General features: G+C 42.4%; 2 protein-coding genes across 4 annotated transcripts in view; one reads left to right on the plus strand and one right to left on the minus strand.

The window, feature by feature from the left end:
* The first annotated feature begins 5233 nt into the window (after window positions 1-5233).
* Window positions 5234-12607, plus strand: LOC310697310 (photoreceptor outer segment membrane glycoprotein 2). Of its 2 annotated transcripts, XM_083483834.1 has the most exons (4): window positions 5234-5548; window positions 5747-5984; window positions 9286-9532; window positions 11816-12607. In XM_083483834.1, exons 1-4 carry the CDS (start codon window positions 5404-5406, stop codon window positions 12074-12076), a joined length of 891 nt encoding a protein of 296 aa, XP_083339960.1. In that variant the 5' UTR covers window positions 5234-5403; the 3' UTR covers window positions 12077-12607. The 2 variants fall into 2 exon arrangements, with proteins under 2 accessions (XP_083339960.1, XP_083339959.1); XM_083483833.1 differs by having other exon boundaries at window positions 5234-5984.
* A 5682-nt stretch (window positions 12608-18289) lies between these two features.
* UBR1 (ubiquitin protein ligase E3 component n-recognin 1) overlaps window positions 18290-21938 on the minus strand; it is a gene marked incomplete at its 5' end in the record, with an annotated part of 64260 nt that continues 60611 nt past the window's right edge. For both annotated transcript variants that reach the window (XM_083505721.1, XM_083505720.1), the window contains one exon: window positions 18290-21808. In XM_083505721.1, the coding sequence (XP_083361847.1) occupies window positions 21667-21808 (142 nt within the window). In that variant the 3' untranslated portion in view covers window positions 18290-21666. The remainder of the gene's footprint in view (window positions 21809-21938) is intronic.

Raw genomic sequence — 21938 nt, forward strand, 5'->3', positions numbered from 1 at the left:
TTGGGATCATTGGGGAAAGGATTCAAAATAAAACTGCCATCGTCAGACTTACTTTTCTTATTTTACAGTGTCTCGAGTAAGAAACCAATACGTTGCTTAAATCAAGCAGAGCTTTAATCAGAATTCCATGTGAGGGGCCATTAGGAAAGGAACTGAAGATAACGCCGCCAAGATAATGCCATTACAAAGAATCTATGGTGTGAAAACACTAGGAATGCTGTGTATAATTCTAGTTGCCTTATTTTAAAAAGGATACTGGAAGAGGGCCGGAAAAGGGCAACCCAAATTATCAAGTGGTTTAGTAAAAAGGCAACTAACACGGAATATGATAGAGGTATGTAAGGTTTTGTATGCTGCAAAGAAAGTGAAGTGGGATAAGTTTTCCTCTTCTCTCATAACACTATGAGCTGAGTGTTGGAAGATTCAGAACAAACAAAAGGAAGAACTTCTTCACGCAGTACATTGTTAAACTATGGACCTTGCTTCCATTGGATGTAGTGGTGAGGACCACCAACTTGGATTGTTTTAAAGGAGAATTAGACAAATTAATGGTCTATCAATTGCTACTAGCCATGGTGTCTATGTTCTGCCTCCACTAACAAAGGCAGTACAGGCAACATCCTATTTACGTAGGGATTACATTCCGGGTCATCACGCAGAGCATACATAAACCCATTCCACCCTCTTCCAGTGCCGAACATGGCCCACGGTTGTGCATGCATGGTACATGCACAAATTGAGAATTGCCTGTTTTCTAGCAGCTGGGTAAACCAGTGGGAAAAGTGCTATTTGCTCAAGTCATGCTTTCAGGCTTTCCTTAGGCATCTGGTCAGTCACTGTGAAAAACAGCATGTGGACTAGCTAGGCCTTTGGTGTGATCGAGGCTCTTCTTACATTCGTAACATTGCAGTGGATATTTACCAAAAATAACATTAAAAAGTTGAAGCAGGTTAACTTGTTTTCAAAGGCAGTACATTAATGTCATGGGAAACAAAATCATGTCTCATATTGCAATCCATTGCAACTTGTTAGAGATATGGAATTAAGCAATTTGAAATAGCATATTTCTTATAGGGCCTCATAGCCTATATACCAGTATACAGCTTTTCATTTTAAAGTACAACTGGCTGCTGATACATGTTTTAAACTGTTGGCAATTATGTTTTCTATTACATCTTCCACCAAAAATATGACTTAATTTACCTTTAAAATACAGTCAAGGCAAAGCCTTGCTGAAGAGTAACAGAGTGTTCTATGCCTGAAGAAGAGTCTTCAGGAATATGAAATAGTTGAGGGAGGTCAATATGAGAGAATTGGGCTCCTGCAGCCACGTCCCCTTTTCCATCTGAAGTTTATTGGTGCATGTTATGAAATTCTAGTTTTGTGTCAGAGATTGGCTGGACACTGAGGAGGGGTGGCTGGATACTGATGAGTGGGCACCAGGAGAAGGGAAGTTGGAGACTGACTTGGAAGAAGGGATCAGTAATCTTGGGGAGCCTATTACAACCGGGAGGTGAGAGTTGGAGGCAGGAGAAGCTGCAGGATTGGAGAGGGAAGAACGGGTGCAGAGGGAGAGATAGGTCAGGCTGGTATAGAGTCACGGCTTCCATGCCTCCTCCTCCTGCCCCCATCTCTCCTGCCTCACTGTCTCCCAGGACAAGAAGAGGATTGAAACAGAAGGAACAGAAGCAGGTTACTTGGAGGCGGAGTCTTTGCCTGCTTGTGCGCAGCTCAGGTGGGGAAGATACATAGTGTAAACTGAGGTCAGGGACAGAGCCTCCCTGTGGCTGTAACTTCCTAATTGGGTGCACACTTAGAAGTAGCTGAAGGACGTAGGACTTTTGGACATACCTTTCCCTAACTTGTAAGTGTACTTTTGACAATAAAGTGTTAATTCCTCACTCTGTACATTCCTTGTCTGAGAGCTCCATTAATTTTTGTAGAGATTAGGTCAGGGGTCAGCAACCTTTATCCACCATCCCTCAGACCATGTGGTGGGCCGGACTATATTTTGAAAAAAAAATATGAACAAATTCCTAAGCCCCATAAATAATCCAGGGATGCATTTTAAATAAAAGCACACTTTCTACTCATGTAAAAACACCAGGCAGGCCCCACAAATAACCCAGAGATACATTTTAAATAAAAGGACACATTCTTTTTTTTTTTTAAATAATATTTATTACTTTTAAAGATTACAAAAAGGAAAAAGAAGGAAGGGAAAAGAAAGAAAAAAGATAAAAAAACAAAAAACAATACAATACAATGTATACACAATACACAACACAACACTAACACAATAAACTAAGCAAGACATAACAAACACAATTTAAAACACACATCAAACCATTTCAATATCATATCTTACATTCACTTGTTTCAACGACCTCCTCACACCTCCCTTTTTGTATTCCACTTCTATTAATTGTTTCAGCAATTCCTTTCCATCTTCCTCTATTTTCTGTCATATAGTTGTCTTAACATATTTTAACCTTATTTTCCCTCTAATGCTCCAATAATCTACTTGTACTTAATTCCTTCTAACATTTCTGCTAAAGCCGTATACAGTGGTGCCTCGCAAGTCGAAAAGAATCCGTTCTGTGATTCTCTTCGTCTAGCGTTTTTTTCGTCTTGCGAAGCAAGCCCATCGACGGATTAGCGGATTAGCACTATTAGTGGCTTAGCGGCTTATCGGATCAGCTGATAAGCGGCTTAGCGGCTTACAAAAGGGGGGGTAAAGGGAAAACTCTTTCGTCTAGCGAGTTTTCCGTCATGCGAGGCATTCGTCTTGCGGGGCACCACTGTAGTTTCATTCCAACATTTTTCTAACACTCATTAATTTTACAATATTTCCATAAATAGTCTTTAAACTTTTTCCAATCTTCCTCCACCGTCCCTTCTCCCTGGTCTCGGATTCTGCCAGTCAATTCCATATAGTCCATCAACCTGGTAATCTTCTGTCCGAGGCTCTTAAGTCTTTTCCAAATCCCTTCTGCAAGTCTTCTTCATATTTATACATGCACTTTACTTTGTCTTCTACTGATCTTATTTTTATTTTCCTTCCTTTGAGACTGAAGAGTAGATCTCGGGGAAACTCCCACCTAGAGATGATTTTATTCCTTCTCGACAGGGCAGCCAAATCTCCATAATTAAAACTAAGATCCAAAAGATATTTCGGGACGTCATTCAAAATTTCTCCAAGTCTGAAGGCCCTCACAATTTTAATCTCTTCTTGACCCAAGTCCAGGTCCCAAAAATCAGCAGGTTCCTGTGTAAGGGGATCTATCAAACTTTCCTTCTCCAGTTCAGGTAGAGCTCTGATCCTCAAAATCTGATTTTCTTTACATTCAATCATAAAAGGCATCAACTTATGATCATCAAGTTGCATCCGTAAAGCTGGGACTCTCTCTCTCTCCAGTTGTGTTACTTTAGGTTCAACAACAGCAACTTTCTCCCTGATCTTCTCCGCAGTTTGCCATGTCAAAGTAGATTCCTGTATCAATTTCTGAATAGTTTCTGTATTGATGTTCACTTTTTGTCCCAAATTATCGATTTTGGTAGTTACCACATCCACCTTCTTGTTAAGCTGTTCCAGTGAGTCGTTTATCTTACTTCATGCAACCACTAAGGCCTCTTCTGTCGACATTCTTAACCGATTCAAGGTCAGTCCCAGAATCTCACAGCTTTTTATCTTGCAGCTGGAAATTCCCCCAGCTCAGCTCTTGTAACAGTTTCAAAGGCTTCCTCTAGAGGGAAACAGTTTCTATTTGTATTGGTCCTTTTAAACATGGTTCAGACAATAAAGTTAGTTTCAATTTTCAATTACTTTTACTTCTTTTTAAACGCAGACGGAGACAATGGAAACAAAGTATTTCTCTTATTTAACTAGCTGTCAGTGAACATTCTAATCGCAGTCAATAAGCATTCTAAGGCACGTCAGTCCTACTGGCAGCCCGTTTCCAGGATCGGAGTGGTGGTATTTTAACTCTGTTCGCTCTCTCCTGCAGGTATATTCGGTCCAAAACTTTCCCCCCTCTTCTCCTGCCACCAAGGGGGGGTTTAATATTTTTTACCGATGGAAATTTAGTCCTTTACGATAGACTTTCTGCGACTTCAGCTTGCATTCATTGCTTCAATCTATTTACAAAGAGGGAAGGTGGACTTCCTGTTTTGGACCTCCCCGTTTCGACACCAAATTAAGACGTTTAAAAATCCAATTCTCCGCTCTACTCACAGGTAGTTGCTTTAAGATCAAATTGTCCACAGGAAAAAGTCAGCGCTCTCCGGCAACATCTATGCGGCTTTGCTCCGTGGAAGAAGCAATCAATTCGAAGCACCGCGCCGCTCACCCCACGTTGCTCCGGATCCCCGAAACCGGGTTTCCCCACAAGTAGGGGAGGCGCAAAAGGTGCCAGCCGAATCCCACGTGCACAGGCTTCACCCGCCTGTGATTTTTAGTGGGTCTCTGCCTTCGCTGTGGCGGCCAGACCCGAATTTCCACGAGGCAAATTCCTCCCGATCAGAGGAATTCCGCCATTAATGGAGGCGCCAACCCGGAAGTCTCAATAAAAGGACACATTCTACTCATGTAAAAACATGCCGATTCCTGGACCGTCCACGGGGCAGATTGAGAAGGCGATTGGGCCGCATCTGGCCCACAGGCCTTAGGTTGCCTACCCCTGATTTAAGTGCTTTTTCAAAACATTGAATAGAGGAGAAAATTAAAAGCTTAGAACATTCCCACCTTTCAATCAGTTTCAGAACCATGGACTCATTAGCACAATTCAGAAGAAACTTCCCAAATCACATTGAAAGCTAAGTAATTTTAACATTTATGTGAGGAATTAAAACCAATGGGATTTATGTTTCTGGTTTTAACCCCCTTATCTCATTTGGGAAGCCCATATGAGCCAAAAGGAATATGTTTCTACCCTACTGGATCGGCCGCAAATCAATCCCACCCAAATGCTATTGGAATCTACAACAGCAACCACGCCGGCCATACTAACAGGGCTGATGAGAAGTAGAGTGTGACAACATCTGAAAGGCCACTGTTTCCCGATCCCTGAACTAACCAGCATTCTCCATGGAAATCAGTGGGACTTACTTCCAAATAATGCATATATATATATATATATATATATATATATATATATATCAGAAGACATAGCCCCAGTGTGAGACTGGCGTGAGAACTTGCAAGTTCTTGCAAGTCTTGGATAACATCTTAAGAGACTATACAGGATGCTAGAATGCACGTTATATTAATACACAGGAGAAAGGCAGTAATCTCTCTCTCTCTTTCTGTTTCACAGGCTTCTGCTATAGGCCTTTGCCCGTGCATCCTGATAATCTGATTAGGAGATTTTGTTGAGCAACACTTCTTTTCCTAACACTGTGACCATGGCTGTCCTGAGAGTAAAATTCACCAAAACCAAGAGAGACAAATTGGCTCAAATCCTGTGGATCCTCAACTGGATTTCTGTGGTGTCTGGTGTAATTCTGTTCAGCCTGGGACTTTTCCTGAAGATCGAACTCAGAAAGCGAAGTGAGTTGATGGGCAAAGGGGATATTAACTCTGTCCCCAACATGCTAATATCTGTAGGGGTTGTAGCATGCATCATCAACTTTCTTGGAGGTAAAATCTGCTATGACTGCACAGACTCCAACAAATTCAACCGATGGAAGTTGTTTATGCTCCCTTATATTGTTTGCACGTTCTGCTTCACCTTCTGCATTTTGGTAGGTGCTGTCATGTGTTATACCATGAGAAATGAACTGGAGGAATCTCTGTATCTGGGGCTGAGGGACGCTATTAAGTTCTACAAGGACACAGACATTCCTGGAAGGTGCTTTTTAAAGAAAACCATTGACATATTACAAATCAGATTCCAATGCTGTGGAAACAACGGTTTCAGGGATTGGTTCAAAATTCAGTGGGTCTCAGTTCGCTATCTGGATATGGCTTCAAAGGATGTTCAAGAGTAAGTATTAAATGTATAATATTTTTTGATGTTGTCTCACAAAATCAGTTTTGGTTGAGCAAATGAATCTGAGTATATAAGAAGAAGAAGAGTTTGGATTTGATATCCCGCCTTTCACTCCCTTTAAGGAGTCTCAAAGCGGCTAACATTCTCCTTTCCCTTCCTCCCCCACAACAAACACTCTGTGAGGTGAGTGGGGCTGAGAGACTTCAAAGAAGTGTGACTGGCCCAAGGTCACCCAGCAGCTGCATGTGGAGGAGCAGAGACACGAACCCGGTTCCCCAGATTACGAGACTACTACCGCTCTTAACCACTACACCACACTGGCTCCCAACCGGGAAACACTAGGGAATGCCATGGTAGCCTAGAGCAGTGTTTCCCAACCACTGTTCCGCGGCACACTAGTGTGCCGCGAGATGTTGCCTGGTGTGCCGCGGGAAAAATTAAAAAATTCGAAAGATAGCTTCATATCCGGAGAGGCGGCCTTCAGGCGAGTTTTAATTTTAATTTTCCTTCTCCCACTTAATGCCCCACGCTCGCCCGAGCAGCTTGCAGTCCTCGGTAACCACGGCGACCCGAGGGAGGGGAGGGAACAGGGAAGTTGAGGGCGGCGACGAGCCACGATGACGTCAGTGGGCCGCGCCGCCTCGCCCTGGCACGGTGTGAGAGCCCCAGCTAGTGGCGCGAGCTTCGGAATAAGTGGGATCCGCGTGCGTGAGACCGAGATCGTGGGTAAGGAGCTCAGCCCTGGGCAGGAGGAAGCGGGGCCGCGCGTGCGGGCCACATCCCCACAGAGAGCGAACCTCCCCCGGCCCACCACTCCGGGCAGGTCCACTCGCATGAGGGGGCGGCGATGGCGACGGCCGGCAGCTTGCCTGCAATGCCATCCCTCGAGCAGGCGAGGAGCCCGGAGGCTACCAGATGCGAGTCCTCTTTCCCACCCTGCTCGGGAGTCCAGAGCACTTGGTCGCATTCGGGATCTAGAGTGGGGAAGCGGGGCTTGTGTCTGGGCTGGACACATTGGGCTGCCTGTGCCGCTCGACCTGCGGGGAGAAATCAGGGTGGGAGTCACGACCGTGAGGCAGGGCTGCCAAGTGTGGCAGAAGAGGACACGGCCGTCGCACCTGTCCTTAGGTAGGAGCTTCTTCCGTGTCGACCTGCTGCCCTAAAGTCTTGGCTTTTTGGCGGTTGGCACAGAAGGAAGGCAAGGGGGAGGGGAAAAAATTAAAACTTACACTTTCGTGCGTCCCTCCCAGCGTGACGCTGCGCGCTGACGTCACGGGGCTGTAATGGTGGTGTGCCTCGAGATTTTTTTCATGAAACAAGTGTGCCTTTGCCCAAAAAAGGTTGGGAAACACTGGCCTAGAGAAAGCAATGAATTTAAGAGCAACCCAACTGAATCAGGCCAGAGGCTCATCTACTTCAGCATCCTGTTCTTCGAGTGGCCAACCAGATGCTTATGGGAATCTTACAAGTAAGACCTGACTGGAACAGCAGTCCTCCCACTTATGGTTCTCAGCGACTGATATTCAGAGGCATGCTTCCCCTGACAGTGACTAGCTTTATCTGTCATTGTTTTGCTTAATCTTCTTTTAAAAAACCATCCAAATTTGAGTTCATCAATACATCTTGTGGTGTGGAAGCAAATTCCATAGTTTAAATATATGCCCTGTGAAGAAGCTATTTTTTTTGGTCTGTCCTGAATCTTCTACCATTCAGCTACATTGGATGGCTCTGAATTCTAGTACTATATGAGAGATAACGACTTCTCCCTCTCTACGCCATGCATACTGTTAAACACTCTGTCATGCCCTCCTTAGTCACCTTTTCTCTAAACTAAAAAGCCCCAAATGTTATAAGCTTTCCTCATAGGGGAGGTGCCCCAGTCCTTGAACGTTTTGGTTGCCCTTTCCCAGCTCTATAATATTATTTTTGAAGGGAAGCATCCAAGACGGTAACCAGGCAGGAGTGAAGTAGAGGCATAATTACTCATGGCACACAGTGATGCTGTTAAACTAATAAAGCAAATGTATTTAAATAGGACAAATATAATTTTAAAGAGAAGCGCCTAGTCTGTTGACATATAGAAATAAACAAAACCATTGTAAACTATTTAATTATCCCACTCTATTAGTCCAAAGACTTACATGGCTGCTTTCAATTTTAAAACAGTGCTAAAAATAAATCAAAACACACACAATAAATATTCAGAAGCAGCATCACAAACAAGGAAAAACCACATTCAGCTCAAGAGTAAAAGACCTAAAAGGCCTGGGCAAATGAAAAGGACTTCAGTTGTGTCAAAGAGACATTATGGTCAGCGCCAGGCTAGCTTCACTGGGGGGAACTATTCTACATCCAGGCTGCTGCAATGGATGTAGAAGAAGGTGGGGGAATTCAGTGAAAGATATATGAGGAAGAGCTTAACAGCTGGGCAATTTCATGCAGAATACCCAGGTCTGCACTGCTTGCAAATTGAAAAGAAATAAACTTCTTGGAAACAAACCAGCCGCCAATTCAGCTGTTTCCAAAAGTGATATGTTTATGAGCTGTTCTACTAGTTGCCTAGTTAGGGATCTTGCTACTCTATTTTGCACCAAGTGAACTTTCCATTTTCCAGAGGAATAGCTAAGCTAGTTTGTTACAGCAAAAACAACATCAACCAAGTACAGTGGTGCCCCTCAAGACGAATGCCGCGCAAGACGAAAAGCTCGCTAGACGAAAGGGTTTTTCGGTTTTTGCGTTGCTTCGCTAGTCAAATTTCCCTATGGGCTTGCTTCGCAAGACGAAAACGTCTTGCGAGTTTGTTCGCTTTTTTCTTAAAGCCGCTTGAAGAGGCGCAGTTGCGACGGACCGTGCTTCGCAAGACGAAAAACATCGCAAGACGAAAAGACTCGCGGAACGAATTAATTTCGTCTTGCGAGGCACCACTGTACTGTGGCCACTTAAAGACTAACAAATGTTTTACGGCATCGGTTTTTGTGGACTACAGTCCACTTCACCAGATGCATGAAATCTGTATCTGTAACACAGGAGAAGACTGAATGCATCTGGACGGTTAAATCTTGTCAAAGGCAACACCTTTAAGCACATTTTAAACACATTGTCCCCCCTCAAAGAATTCTGGGCACTGTAATTTGTTAAGGATTGCTGGGCATTGTAAGGGTAAACGACAGTGCCCAGAATTCTCTGAGGGGAGGAAATGTGCCCTGAATGTGCTTTAAGGATGGAGTGTGTCCACACCAGCAAGCTGACCTATTTACTACTCTCACAGTGTCTATTTTCCACACCTTTGTTGCAGCCGCCTAAAAAGCAACGTCGATGGGAAGTTCTTGGTGGATGGAGTCCCCTTCAGTTGTTGCAACCCAATCTCACCCCGGCCCTGCATCCAGTATCAGCTAACAAACAATACAGCTCACTACAACTATGATTTTATGACAGAAGAACTTAATATTTGGATGAGAGGATGCAGGGAAGCCCTACTGGATTATTACACTGACATCATGAGATCCATCGGTATCACTGTGCTCCTCATCTGGTTGTTTGAGGTAAAATATTACAGCACAACTTTCAGAGCTTCTTGTTTCGCAAGTGCTATGATGAATGCAGTCCTCCAGGCCTTTCTGACCCTTGAGGCTCTCCATAGGCAATGGCCCTCACCGGACCTGATGTGTTTAAGCACCATAAATGCTTTGGGCTGACTGGAATGTGCCCTTGAGCTGTGGTGCCTCTTGTTCGGCTGGACAGAGGGGTGTGGGTGTGTAGAATTATGAATAGATTTGAATTGTTGGTTTTTTAAAATATATATATATAAATTGAATTGTTGGTTTTAAAATATATATATAATTGAATTGTTGGGTGTGTGTGTGTGTGTGTGTGTGTGTGTGTGTGTATCTCACTGTTTATGGAGGAAGTAACATGTAGTATTAAGTATTCATCAGGCTTTAAAGTAGATAAGAATAAGATTCCTTAAAATTCATCAGCTTGTTCTTTTTTGGGGGGAGGGAACAGGACGTTCCAACAACACACCTCTCCTTTTCACGGTCTCCTTTAATGTAGGGCAAATAACAAGACTGTGACAAATAAAAGCTTCTTATGTCTGATGATGCTCACAAGTAACAGTGACCTTTTGAGTCTGGGGCATCCAAAAATACCAGCAATTTTATCCCTTACTGTGCTTGCTGTAAAGCTACATCAAGGCAGAAAAGGTTCTAGCTGAAGACTAAAAGCACAATAACAGTAGCCTCACCACCAGATAATTCCTAAAATTTTCAATTGGCATTGGGACAAAGTCTAAATTACCTCAGACTTAACTTTCTGAAAACAATTAAGGGTCTCAAATGTGTGTACCTGGGGTTAATACATTCAGACAATGCACAGAAAGGTGAACCAAAAGGAGATATAATAATAATAATAATAATAATAATAATAATAATAATAATAATAATAATAATATATTTATATGTCACCCATCTGACTGGGTTGCCCCAGCCACTCTGGGCACCTTCCAATAAGTTAAAACATAGTAAGACATCAAACATCTGAAGGCAGCCCTGTATAGGGAAGTTTTTTTAATGCTTGATGTCTTCTAAAAGTCAGATAGTTTTTTATTTCCTTGACATTTGATGGGAGGGCGTTCCACAGGGCAGGTGCCACTACCAAGAAGGCCCTCTGCCTGGTTCCCTGTAACCTCACTTCTCGCAGTGAGGGAATCACCAGAAGGCTCATGGAGCTGGACCTCAGTGTCTGGGCTGAGCAATGAGGGTGGAGACACTCCTTCAGGTATGCAGGGCCGAAAATGTACGAAAGGGATTGAGGCAGAAAATACTCAAAATCAGTGTTGTGTTATGTTTTGCTAATTCTCAATTGGCTAGTTTGTCTTTTGAGAGGGAGGGAGGAGAAGGAGGGGGGGAGAGGGAGAGGGAGAGGGAGAGGGAGAGAAAGAGGAGGAATATAGGAGGGCCATTGTGGAGGTCCTGGGAGAGAATGGAGTATAAGAAGCTGCTTCATACCATATGCTTCATCTAGCTCAGTATTGTCTACACTGTCTTGGTTGTGGATCTCTAGGATTTCAAAGTGTTCCTTTCTGGCTCTATCTGGACATGTTGGGGATTGAACCTGGTATCTTCTTCATTCAAAGTAGATGCTCTGTCAATGAGCCATAAAGGTAAAGGTAAAGGTACCCCTGACCAGTCCAGTCGCGGATGACTCTGAGGTTGCGGTGCTCATCTCGCTCTGTGTTTGCTGCAGACAGCTTCCGGGTCATGTGGCCAGCATGACTAAGCTGCTGCTTGCGAAACAGAGCAGCGCATGGAAACGCCATTTACCTTCCCGCCGGAGTGGTACCTATTTATCTACTTGCACTTGACATGCTTTTGAACTGCCAGGTGGGCAGGAGCTGGGACCGAACAACGGGAGCTCACCTCGTCGCAGGGATTTGAACCGCCAACCTTCTGATCAGCAAGCCCTAGGCTCTGTGGTTTAGACCACAGCGCCACCCGCGTCCCTCAGTGAGCCATATCCCACCCTTTATGTAAGATAAAGCATGACACCACCTAGCTGCGCTGGTAGCATGCTTCATTTGGAAATCCTCATCTTTTAGTGTACTGTATAATAAAATTTGAGAAAGCCAAGAAATTCATTGCTAAAATATTCCATTAAGCCTAACATTAAAACATTAATAGTAAATAATTTAAATACAAAGAACAGAATTGCAACACTAAGCAATTCCAGTTCCCAGTGGTCATAACAGTATTCTTAATAAGCGTTTATTTCTTTTTTTCATTGGTTAATGGTTTGTAATGTTAATTTGGTTCTTTTTCTCTCTCTAGCTGTCTGTGCTTACTGGAGTTCGTTACCTTCAAACAGCAATGAAGAATGTTCTCCTCCTGGGTGATCCGCAGTGTGACTCAGATGGTTGGTTGCTTGAGAACAGCTTTGTAGAAACTGCCAAAAACAACATCAACATCATTAAGAATCTTGGCAAGGCTAATCAGATATCAACGGTTTCAGGGAATGACCCTAACATGGACATTAAAACTGCAAACCACGGTCCAGAGAATGTTCCAACAAAATCAATCCCCACAGCTTAACTGGATGCAGCACTCAAGACTTCTAATATGGTTTGGCATCACAGTCACTACTGTGCATTTTTGCTGTGCGTTTTTCCCCACAGGTGAGAATAAAACGAGAATCCAAAGAATGGAATCAGTAAATCACATCCTGGTAACAAGACAAAACATGAGGACTTCTGGCAGAGGGTAGAACTTCAATGTACTTACCCAGTTTCTGAATTTACAGTGTTACCTAGTTCTACACAGCTCTTCTCTCTCTCTTTTACAATGCACATAGAATGATGGTTTGGAATTTGCAATGTTCCCCCCCCCTTCTTTTACTCTAAATATGTTATGCCCAGTGTTTATGAAATGTGAACACCAGGAAGATAACTGCATTGCTGTATGAAACAGACCTAACACTATATAGCTTTAGGAGTGGTGGGTTTTTAAATCATTTATCGCTCAGTCTTTTTGTAGGTCAAGTTGTTCCTATATTTTGCAATGACTGTACCTGCCTAAAGCACAGCTTTCTAAAATTCCCAAGTCCACTTTCTGCACTCTCGTCACAAAAAAAGCTTGTTATATCATCTGAATATATTTTATCTTAATGTGACAGAAGTATCTTTATTCACTTAACTGTTGTAAGGCTGCCTTAACTGAATGCAATTTATTGTCACTGTAAGTTTTGAACTTACAACGCTTCAAACCTGTTTCTTTAACAGGTTTTTCCATCTCCGCCGTATTAAGCAGTTGGCCCCTTACCTTTCTCGCCCGGTTCTGGCCACAGTGATCCATGCGACGGTCACCTCCAGGCATGATTATTGTAACTCGCTCTACGCGGGGCTGCCTTTGAAGCTGACCCAGAAACTCCAGTGGGTGCAGAATGCTGCAGCAAGACTCCTTATGGGGTCCTTGCCACGGGGTCACATTCATCCAGTGCTTTACCAACTGCACTGGCTCCCGGTGGAGAACAGGTTCAAGTTTAAGGTGCTGGTTTTGACCTTTAAAGCCCTACTCGGCCTAGGACCCACATACCTACAGGCCCGTCTCTCCTGGTATGCCCCATGGAGGACCTTAAGGTCCACAAATGACAACACTTTGGAGGTCCCAAGCCGCAAGGTGGTTAGATTGGTCTCAACTAAGGCCAGGATCCTTTCAGTTCTGGCCCCGACTTGGTGGAACGCTCTATCACAAGAGACTAGGGCTCTGCGGGACTTGACATCTTTCCACAAGGCCTGCAAGACAGAGCTGTTCCGCCTGGCCTTTGGTTTGGACTCAGTCTGACCCTTATGTTTCCCTCCCCTTACGGTTTTGATCCGTGGGCTACTTTTAAAATGAGGCTGCATTTAAAATTGCATTTTAACCTGTATTTTAAATTGCTCCCCCCCTTATGTTTTTATTGTAATTTTACTGCTGTTAGCTGCCCTGAGGGCGGGGTATAAATAATTTTTTATCTGGCTGGGGAGGGCGGGTATAAATAATTTTTATTATTATTAACTTGTGTGGGAAGTTGTCCGTGGATAGAAACTGACAAAGGACTTCAATATAAGGGTAACCCTTTTATTAGCGCGTTTGCAAAGGCGGACCCCTCGTACCCGTGGATACGAAGAGCCCCGATCGGGCATAAGCACAGCAGTTTTATCCCTAGCTGCCGCCCCTCTTTTGGAGGCTTGGCTTACAATCTATCTACCAGAATTCAGCACATTCCTAATACATTGTTCAATCTACTCTATTCATTTTTACTCCCTTCTCAGTGTGGGCATCACCCTTTGGCTCTCCCTTTCTGGCGTACGCGACTGTGTTATCTTGTATACATGTCTAGCTCTCAAGGCTGAGTTTGAGGCACGTCCTTTCTGTATGCTTTCATTGTTTCCCAATCTCACACTTGTAATTTGAAAGCAAATCATTCAGGGCAGTTATAGATTTGCATTCTGAAATAGGGCTCCCTCATAAAGGTGCTAAAGTGAATAAAGGTTGGCCTCAAATCCCAAACGAATAATGAAGTTAGAGAGAGAGAGAAAGAAGGTTCCAGGAACAGAAATGAAACCACAGTGGACCTTACAATATAGAATTTAGCATACACTAAAATATGTGCATGTTGTGAGTAACAACTAGCAGATAGCAACTTTGCAGTATGTAATTCAGAACTAGGTATCAAATAAAAACACTTTCAAGTCTTTATAGATATTTATTAGCAATGGTGACTAAGTGAATAAAAAATTCAATGCTTTTTTTCTAGAAAAATAGGTGCCGGTACTCACCATGAAGTTGTTACAGTAAGTGCCACACTTTTTAACAACAAAAAGAGGTGCCGGTACTGCGTACCCTCGAGTACCCCTGGGGAAAACACTGGTTATGCTGCTAGGTACCAGTAGCTCATAATTTAAATTTTGAAAATATGCGAATGCGTTAATATTTCACTCTGCTCTTTTTCAAAAAATCCCAGAAGTTACAGACTGAAAAAGAAAGAGATTATGCTCTCTATATTATCAAAAACTATATTAGTATAGTTTTTGTAAATATAATGTTTGGTTTGCACTTGCAAAGGGTGAAAATGTCCAAATAAAATCAATCCATTTAAATTACATGAAAGTGTACATGTGTGTCCATTCATTCTTCTATAAGGATACTAGGAGAAATTCCACCCTGCTTCCTCCTGCACAAGGGGCCATTATGATAATTTTGTCTGATTTTCTCCCAATTTTCTCAGTAGCAGATTGTGCAGTAAGGAGAAAATTATTCCTTATTAGACATGTGACCTACCTGTAATTTGTTGAAGAATGGCAGCTGCGGCTCAACCCCTTTTGCAAATCACAAGCTCTAGGGAGGAGAGTTGGGGGGCAAGAGCAGTTTCTCTGGACATATTTGGATTACTAGTAGTCACCTCAGATAACTGACCTCAGAAATCACCATTTCAGTTGATGGTGAACCAATCTTTTTCTGGTAACTTAATTGTGCTTAATGCTACATACATGATTACACAAATCAAGTGATTAAGCGCAGCTCCTTCTGGCATGGTGCCAGGCTCTGATGAAGGAGCCTGCTGTGGGGGTGCCTGTTTGCGCCCTTTCAAAATTGTGGCTGGGGCCACAGCCCCCATGCTATCCACCACAGTGGTACCTATTTATCTACTTGCACTGGCATGCTTTTGAACTGCTAGGTTGGCACCAACCCTTCAAATTCATCAGCATGAATGTCAGGTTTTCTTTCATGAGCCCAGTTGCAGACTTACAGAGACCCTTTTTGTAGCTTTGACTGCATCATTCATTTGGAAACAGCCAAGTCCTCTTCCTATTCTTTCTCTGGATGATGGGTGGGTTGGTTAAGTTACCTAGACAGAGATTTTGTGGGCCAGCATCCTTCTTTAGGACCATTCTCTTTATCATCTATCTATCTATCTATCATCTATCTATCTATCTATCTATCTATCTATCATCTACCCATCTATCTAATTTGTATACTGCCTTCATCTGAAGATCATAGGGCAGTTCACAACATAAAAATGATAACATAAAATACATAAAGCAAAAACAAAGCACCAACTCCCCTCCCACAACACATTTAAAAGGTCACACAGAGTTTAATCACACAACTCTGTTATAGAAAAACGTTTTCACCAGGCACCTAAAGATCTGTAATAAAGACACCAGATAAACCTCCTTGGGGTGAGCATTCCACAAGCAGGGAGCCACTGCAGAAAAGGTCCATTCTCATGTTGCTGCCCTCTGGACCTCTCACGGAGTGGGAACATGAAGAAGGGCCTCAGAGGGTCTGGGTTGGTTCACAGAGGGAGAGGCGGTCCACTGCCTCTCCTGCAGAGGTAAAGTTCAAGAAGAGCTGGGTGTCATCAACATATTGCTGACAACATATTCCAAACCTCTGGATAACTCCACTCAGCGGTTTCATGTCGATGTTAAAACAACATAGGGGATAAAATCAAACCCTGAGGAACCCCACATTGAAGGCTCCACTGGGCTGAAGAACACTCTCCAAGCAATACCCTCTGGAAACGTCCATCCAAGTATGACTGGAACCAAGGCAAAGCGGTACCACCCACCCCTAACTCTGACAGCTGCTCCAGAAGGAGACCATAGCCGATGGAAACAAAACCTGCTGAGAGGTTGAGGAGAATGAACAGGGATACATTTCCCTGGTCTCTCTCCCAACAGAGGTAATCATATAGGGCAACCAAAGCAGTTTCTGTGCCAAAAGCGGGACGAAACACCGATTGAAAATGGTCTCTTCCATCCTGGGACCCCCAAATGTTGTTAGGCTACAACACAAATCATCCCCAGCCAGCTTAAGTCACTATTTCTCTGCATTTCCATTCAAGTCACCCATAGAAAGTCATGCAAGCTTCACATGTTCTCAAGCTCTTAAAAGGAGGACCACCAGCCAGTTCTTGTTATAAATGTGAAGTAAGCATTAGTCACCCAGAAATTAAACTAGACAGGCAGAGATGTGGCAAGGCTTTCAAAAAGGTTTCGTGTTTAGAAAAAGTGGACACTCAAGCAGCAACACTTGTTTAAAATTGAGGGGACTAGTAACTTGGAGAGATATGGCAGGCATTTTCCTTAGAATCTTTGGCAGAAAAGATTCTAACCCAGAATAGTTTCAGCATTGCTTGTAGGATGACGCCTCTAAGGGTGATTTCTCTTTCTTCTTTCTCATACACTTTTGTTTAGTATCTCCTAAGCGCTCATGTACCACCAAGATTATTATGACAGGTTGGAAACCATGGCTGTAAGTAAGCATCTAGCCCCAGGGTAGACACGAGCGCAGCCCATAGCTAGTTTTCTGTTGGTCTATTACCCTAGAGCTTGCTGGAATTCTCACAAATAAGGTTGACCCAGCAAGGCATATCACTTAAGTAGGAGTATATAGCCAGGATCACTTAACGCGGATTAATTAAGCTTTAACTGTTAAGTAATCTCTCGTTTTCTTTTTTTAAATGTAAAATGAGCAAGCCAACCTTTCCTAGTGCATCAGTACAATGATACTTCCAACATTTTCCAGAGTTTAGAAATATTTGTGTTCCAACCAAGGAAAACTAGCTCAAATAGCAGCACAGTCCTTCTTCGAATTCTCATTAGAGGAGACACAGATGGCTTTAGCAAGGCAAGTCTCTAAGCTGCAGCATCTGCTCAGATACAGAAATAAATACGATTTGTTGTAGACTTATGCTCCTATTTATCATCAATGTGTAAGCCAATCAGAAATAGGAGAGCTACGTGTTTTTTAAAAAAAACACCTTGCCACACATGGAAATAGATCCACTGCATTCAGACAGTTTAAGACACTGGTCTTAAGGCACCTATATAAGAACCAACGCAAGATCCCCTCATTTGACAGGCATATACATCACATATACTTACACTAGTACAGTGGTACCTCGGGTTACAGACGCTTCAGGTTACAGACTCTGCTAACCTAGAAATAGTACCTCGGGTTAAGAACTTTGCTTCAGGATGAGAACAGAAATTGTGTTCCAGCGGTGCGGCAGCAGCAGGAGGCCCCATTAGCTAAAGTGGTACCTCAGGTTAAGAACAGTTTCAGGTTAAGAACGGACCTCCAGAACGAATTAAGTTCTTAACCCGAGGTACCACTGTATACCCCGCCTTGATGATATATAGCTGAAATGTGAACCGCTGCCTCCTCCTGTGATTAGCTAATGCCTCTCTGTAGTTTATGTTATGTTATGTTATGTTATGTTATGTTATGTTATGTTATGTTATGTTATGTTATGTTATGTTATGTGTTGTTATGTTGTTATGTTATATGTTGTTATGTTATGTTTTATGTTATGACAGTTTCACATACAGAGTTTCATAATTTATTGTGGCACTAAGCAATGAAAATGTTACATCAATATTTTTTTGGGGGTGGGGGAAAGAGTTCACATATCAGCCATTTGGGAAACACTGAGTTTGTGCTTATAACTCTTGTTATAACAGGAAACCAGTATGTACCAGTCACAGTTATTATTGACATAGCTGTTTATATGACAGATTAGGGTGTGTTTGTTTGTTTGTTTTTAAAGGAAGACACATAGGTGTAATTTCTGGTTTAAATGTTGGCCATATCTCTCTACCTGGTTCAGTAGAGAAATACACTTCAGTATTGTGGCAAAAGGTGGCATTAAAATATTGGCTGATAATTTCTTAGCTCTTGTCTCTTCATTTTCCTTACTGGATATTATCCATTACAGTTGTCTAGAAACGTAACATTTTGAAATGGAAGTCCACAAGGTATGAGAAGTTACTTTATTTCCTTTTTAAATATACAGATACAAGATATTTTAAAAGGACAAGAACATTATACAAGGCTCAAATTTACATTTTTGCAATTAAAGGATAACAATATATGCATGTATGTAAATAAAATTCCATTCATCTTCCTTATGATTCCTGTCAGTGGCATTAGCACTGTGTGTTCACTAAATACAAATAATCCTCACAGTGAGATAAACTGCATAGTAATTAATGAAACTAAAAATGACCATTCACTCTCATCTGTGCATGAGCTTATTTGCTAGAAAAGTAAAAACACATAAGAACAGAAGTTAGTTTGTTCATTTTGCCTCTGATTTTTCTCAAGTCAGGTTATTAAAAAAAATCAGAGTAAACGGAACAAAAAACCTGATCACTGGAGTAAACACTGTTCAGCTATATTCCTATATGTGTATCCTTAGCTGGGTAGGAAACTGCACACAAACATCAACTGCCTGCATTATTCCTCAAACTGATCAGACAGCAGGGCTTGACTGCACAGGACCCACCCATTCAAGAAAGTGAGAATCCCAGTTACTGGCTGATCAGCAAGAAAAGGAGTCACACATTTTGGATTTCCTACGTTCCTCTCCCCTCTGCTTATGGGTGAATGTTTAGCTTCCTTTAAGGGACTAGGGATGTTCACCTCTAGCTGCTGTGGTTGTACACTGTTGAATTCAGCAAAAAGCAGTGTTCACATGCAACTGAATTAAAAATTAATCTTGCTGAGTACAATCCAGCCAATGTTAAGCATTTTGAAGTGTGATTTCCTATTTCAAAATCAAGAATGCACCTAACTTTCTAACTGGACCAATGGAACTCAGGTGCTGCCTGAATCATGCTCATTGTTTTCAAGAACCAATCCATTGTTTGAGAACTTCGCAGTGAAATTAGCTCTCACATTCTCCTCATTAGGCATCTGTTTACAAGCCTCTCTTTGCCGTTACCATGCTGAATGAGGGATCTTCCTACATCACTATTTTTGATTGGGAGAAGAGAAGTGATTCTTCCATGTGTGAGAACCACTCACCCCAGAAAAATAGAGCAGGATGTCCAAATCAGGGTGAGATCCACCTGCACTAACACAGAGCTACCACTGAGGACATGCTAAATCTACAGTGGCAAGGCAAATCCAAGCATAGTTCCCCTTTTAAATCCAAAGTATAATAGTATGAGCAAATGGCTATATAATCAAAACATATCACAGTAGAGTGAACATGACCAAGACACCATGAACACTATCTAATCTCTTCTTACCATGCAGTGCTTCTGGAACATTTTGCAGTAATCTCAGCACACATGTTTTTGCAACGACTGTTTCCCCCCTCTATAACCAGCGTAAACCTCTGTTTGGAATTTTCCAAAATGATGTTTATGTGCAGAGTTTTTCATACCCAGAAAACTATCCAAGAAAACAAAATCTGCATGGCAATATTCTAAACGCTATTTGAAATGCACAAGGAAACTTAAGTGGATAAGCAAACAAAGATTTTGAAGAAATTATCTAGGTACCAAAACATAATTAAAAAGTATAACTCACTGTAGTTCAGAAGCAGACAGTGGGGTGGAGCAGTGGTGCTTACTTTACCACTCGGCAGTGAAGTCTCTGCTGCTGACCAGGAGGGAAATTGGGAAGGGCAAGGCAACAGGAAAATCAGTGCTGTGTAAATGCCATAGTGGCTCTGCCAGTGCATTTGCATAGTGCAGACTTCCATGTTGCCTTGCCCCTCCCACTCCTGGGGAGGCAGCAGAGACTCCACGGCCAGGATATCAGGTAAGTGTGGCTGCCTTGGCTCCACCACCCACTATCCTATGAACAGTGATAACTCATCAGTGCACTAACTAGGATTTATACAATATGAAATGTGAAATCCTATCTTTGGATTTCACTGTCTGTCATGTCTTCTTTCTTTGCCAAATGGAGACGGGGGTTTCCCCAAATACTCAGAACATTTATTTTCTCGCACACAAACCCACACATTTTCTTATCCTCACTCTTAAAATCTTAAATATACACAAAAGACTCCAAAAAGAAAGTAGGAAGGCTAGAGTACACAAATAAAATGCACCATCAGGATAATTTAACTTTTAAGACAAAAAAGGGGATGTTTCCTTGAAGGGGATAGTTACAAAAGGCTTATTGGGAAAGTTTTTCCTCTCTCATCACTATGTCCCTCTGACATAGTTATGGCTATAATCAATATACAAGGAAGATGTGACTACAACATTTCAATATCAACTTCTATAAATGGGGCAGCCTCGAGAGCTATTGAAAACAACTTGTTTGTGGAATCAGCATGATGAAACCAGACAACATGCAGTCACTGAAGTCTCCCACAGAACCAAAAACATAAAATTGAATGAAAAGCCCTTTGTACATATACTGAACTAATTTCCATTTTTATTTTATTGTTCCTATTAACCTCTAAGATGGTGTTAGTAGCTGCTTGAGAGCAGGTGCTCATTTAAATGGCTTCTTTTGCTGCAGTCTGGGGCCTATGATGGTCCACAGTAAGAAAGATGGCTATGAGCAACATCTGGCTACCCACGGCAGCAGTAGCCAAACTCCTGGCCTGCAACGCTGGAGAGCACAACAACTACAGTTACAAGGTGCTCATCTGGCTATGCCAAAAGCAAAATATAGACTTTCTGAGGCATTAAAGCTAACCGGAAGCTTTCGTGGTGACTTAATGAGTGAACGGGTGCTCACAAGCCTCAAAGCATTTTCAGTAACTTCTAAAATCCCCCTCTGTGCACTTTTTACCTGCACTGCTCCATCCTCACACTGTTCCTATGGATTACTAGATGCCTGGTAACACTACTTCCCCTAAGAATAAGTCACAGACCACGCCAGTCACAGGGTGTGGCTACTCTGAGTGTTGCTAAGCTGGAGGAGGAAGCCAGATGCAGAGTTGTGGGAGGAAGGATTAAATAGGTTTAAGTACATTGTTCTCATATTCAGATGCACTGGAGCCATTTAAGTAATAGCAGTTCTATTCTGAACTGCTGCTGATATACATGAAGGGAAATATTATCTGATCCTTTCATCGAAAGATGACAGGCGAAAAATTGAAGCACCTAAATTAGTCCTATGAAAAGCAGACTCCGGCGGAAAAGTAATTCCCCAAAGACATCCACTGACCAACCCGCTTCTACAGAACCCTGCAATTTCTGGTTCTGATCAATCAATAATCACACTGAGAGGTTGTGTGCATGCATATTTCTCTAAGCAAAGTTCACCCACCAAAAACTGTTTAGTTTAGTGGGCTAGGGATTTCTCCTTAAAATAAGCATCTCATTATTTCATGTGTAAATTTTAAAGAGACTCAGTCATGGTAAACTAGAAGAGTCTGACACTCAGAGCAGGTGCCAGTTGAATCCAAAGAAGATCTGATTAGTTTCCTGGCTTCGAGCAATCTCTTCTATGATGCAGTGTTGCTGCCAGAGCAAGTGGAGTTTCCTGTACCTTTCATGACACAAATGCAGAGGATTGCCTCGCCTTTGGAAGAGAAACAAGAAGAATATGCACATTACGGTTTGAGAAAACTGTAAGTGGCAAGTACTTTTAACATTGCTTTATTCTGACATATTTAGGTTGGTATATGTACAACATGCTCGCTACTAACAGT

Source organism: Podarcis liolepis, assembly GCF_965112155.1.
Source record: "Podarcis liolepis genome assembly, chromosome: 1".
In the NCBI taxonomy this organism is placed as follows: Eukaryota; Metazoa; Chordata; class Lepidosauria; order Squamata; family Lacertidae; genus Podarcis; species Podarcis liolepis.

Bases quoted from the DNA above. Each gene is read 5' to 3' on its own strand.
- LOC310697310 (XM_083483833.1), top strand. From the start codon at position 5,404: ATGGCTGTCCTGAGAGTAAAATTCACCAAAACCAAGAGAGACAAATTG. The intron at 5,985-9,285 runs GTAAGTATTAAA...CCTTTGTTGCAG, and splicing joins GCTTCAAAGGATGTTCAAGA to CCGCCTAAAAAGCAACGTCG. The intron at 9,533-11,815 runs GTAAAATATTAC...TTCTCTCTCTAG, and splicing joins TCCTCATCTGGTTGTTTGAG to CTGTCTGTGCTTACTGGAGT.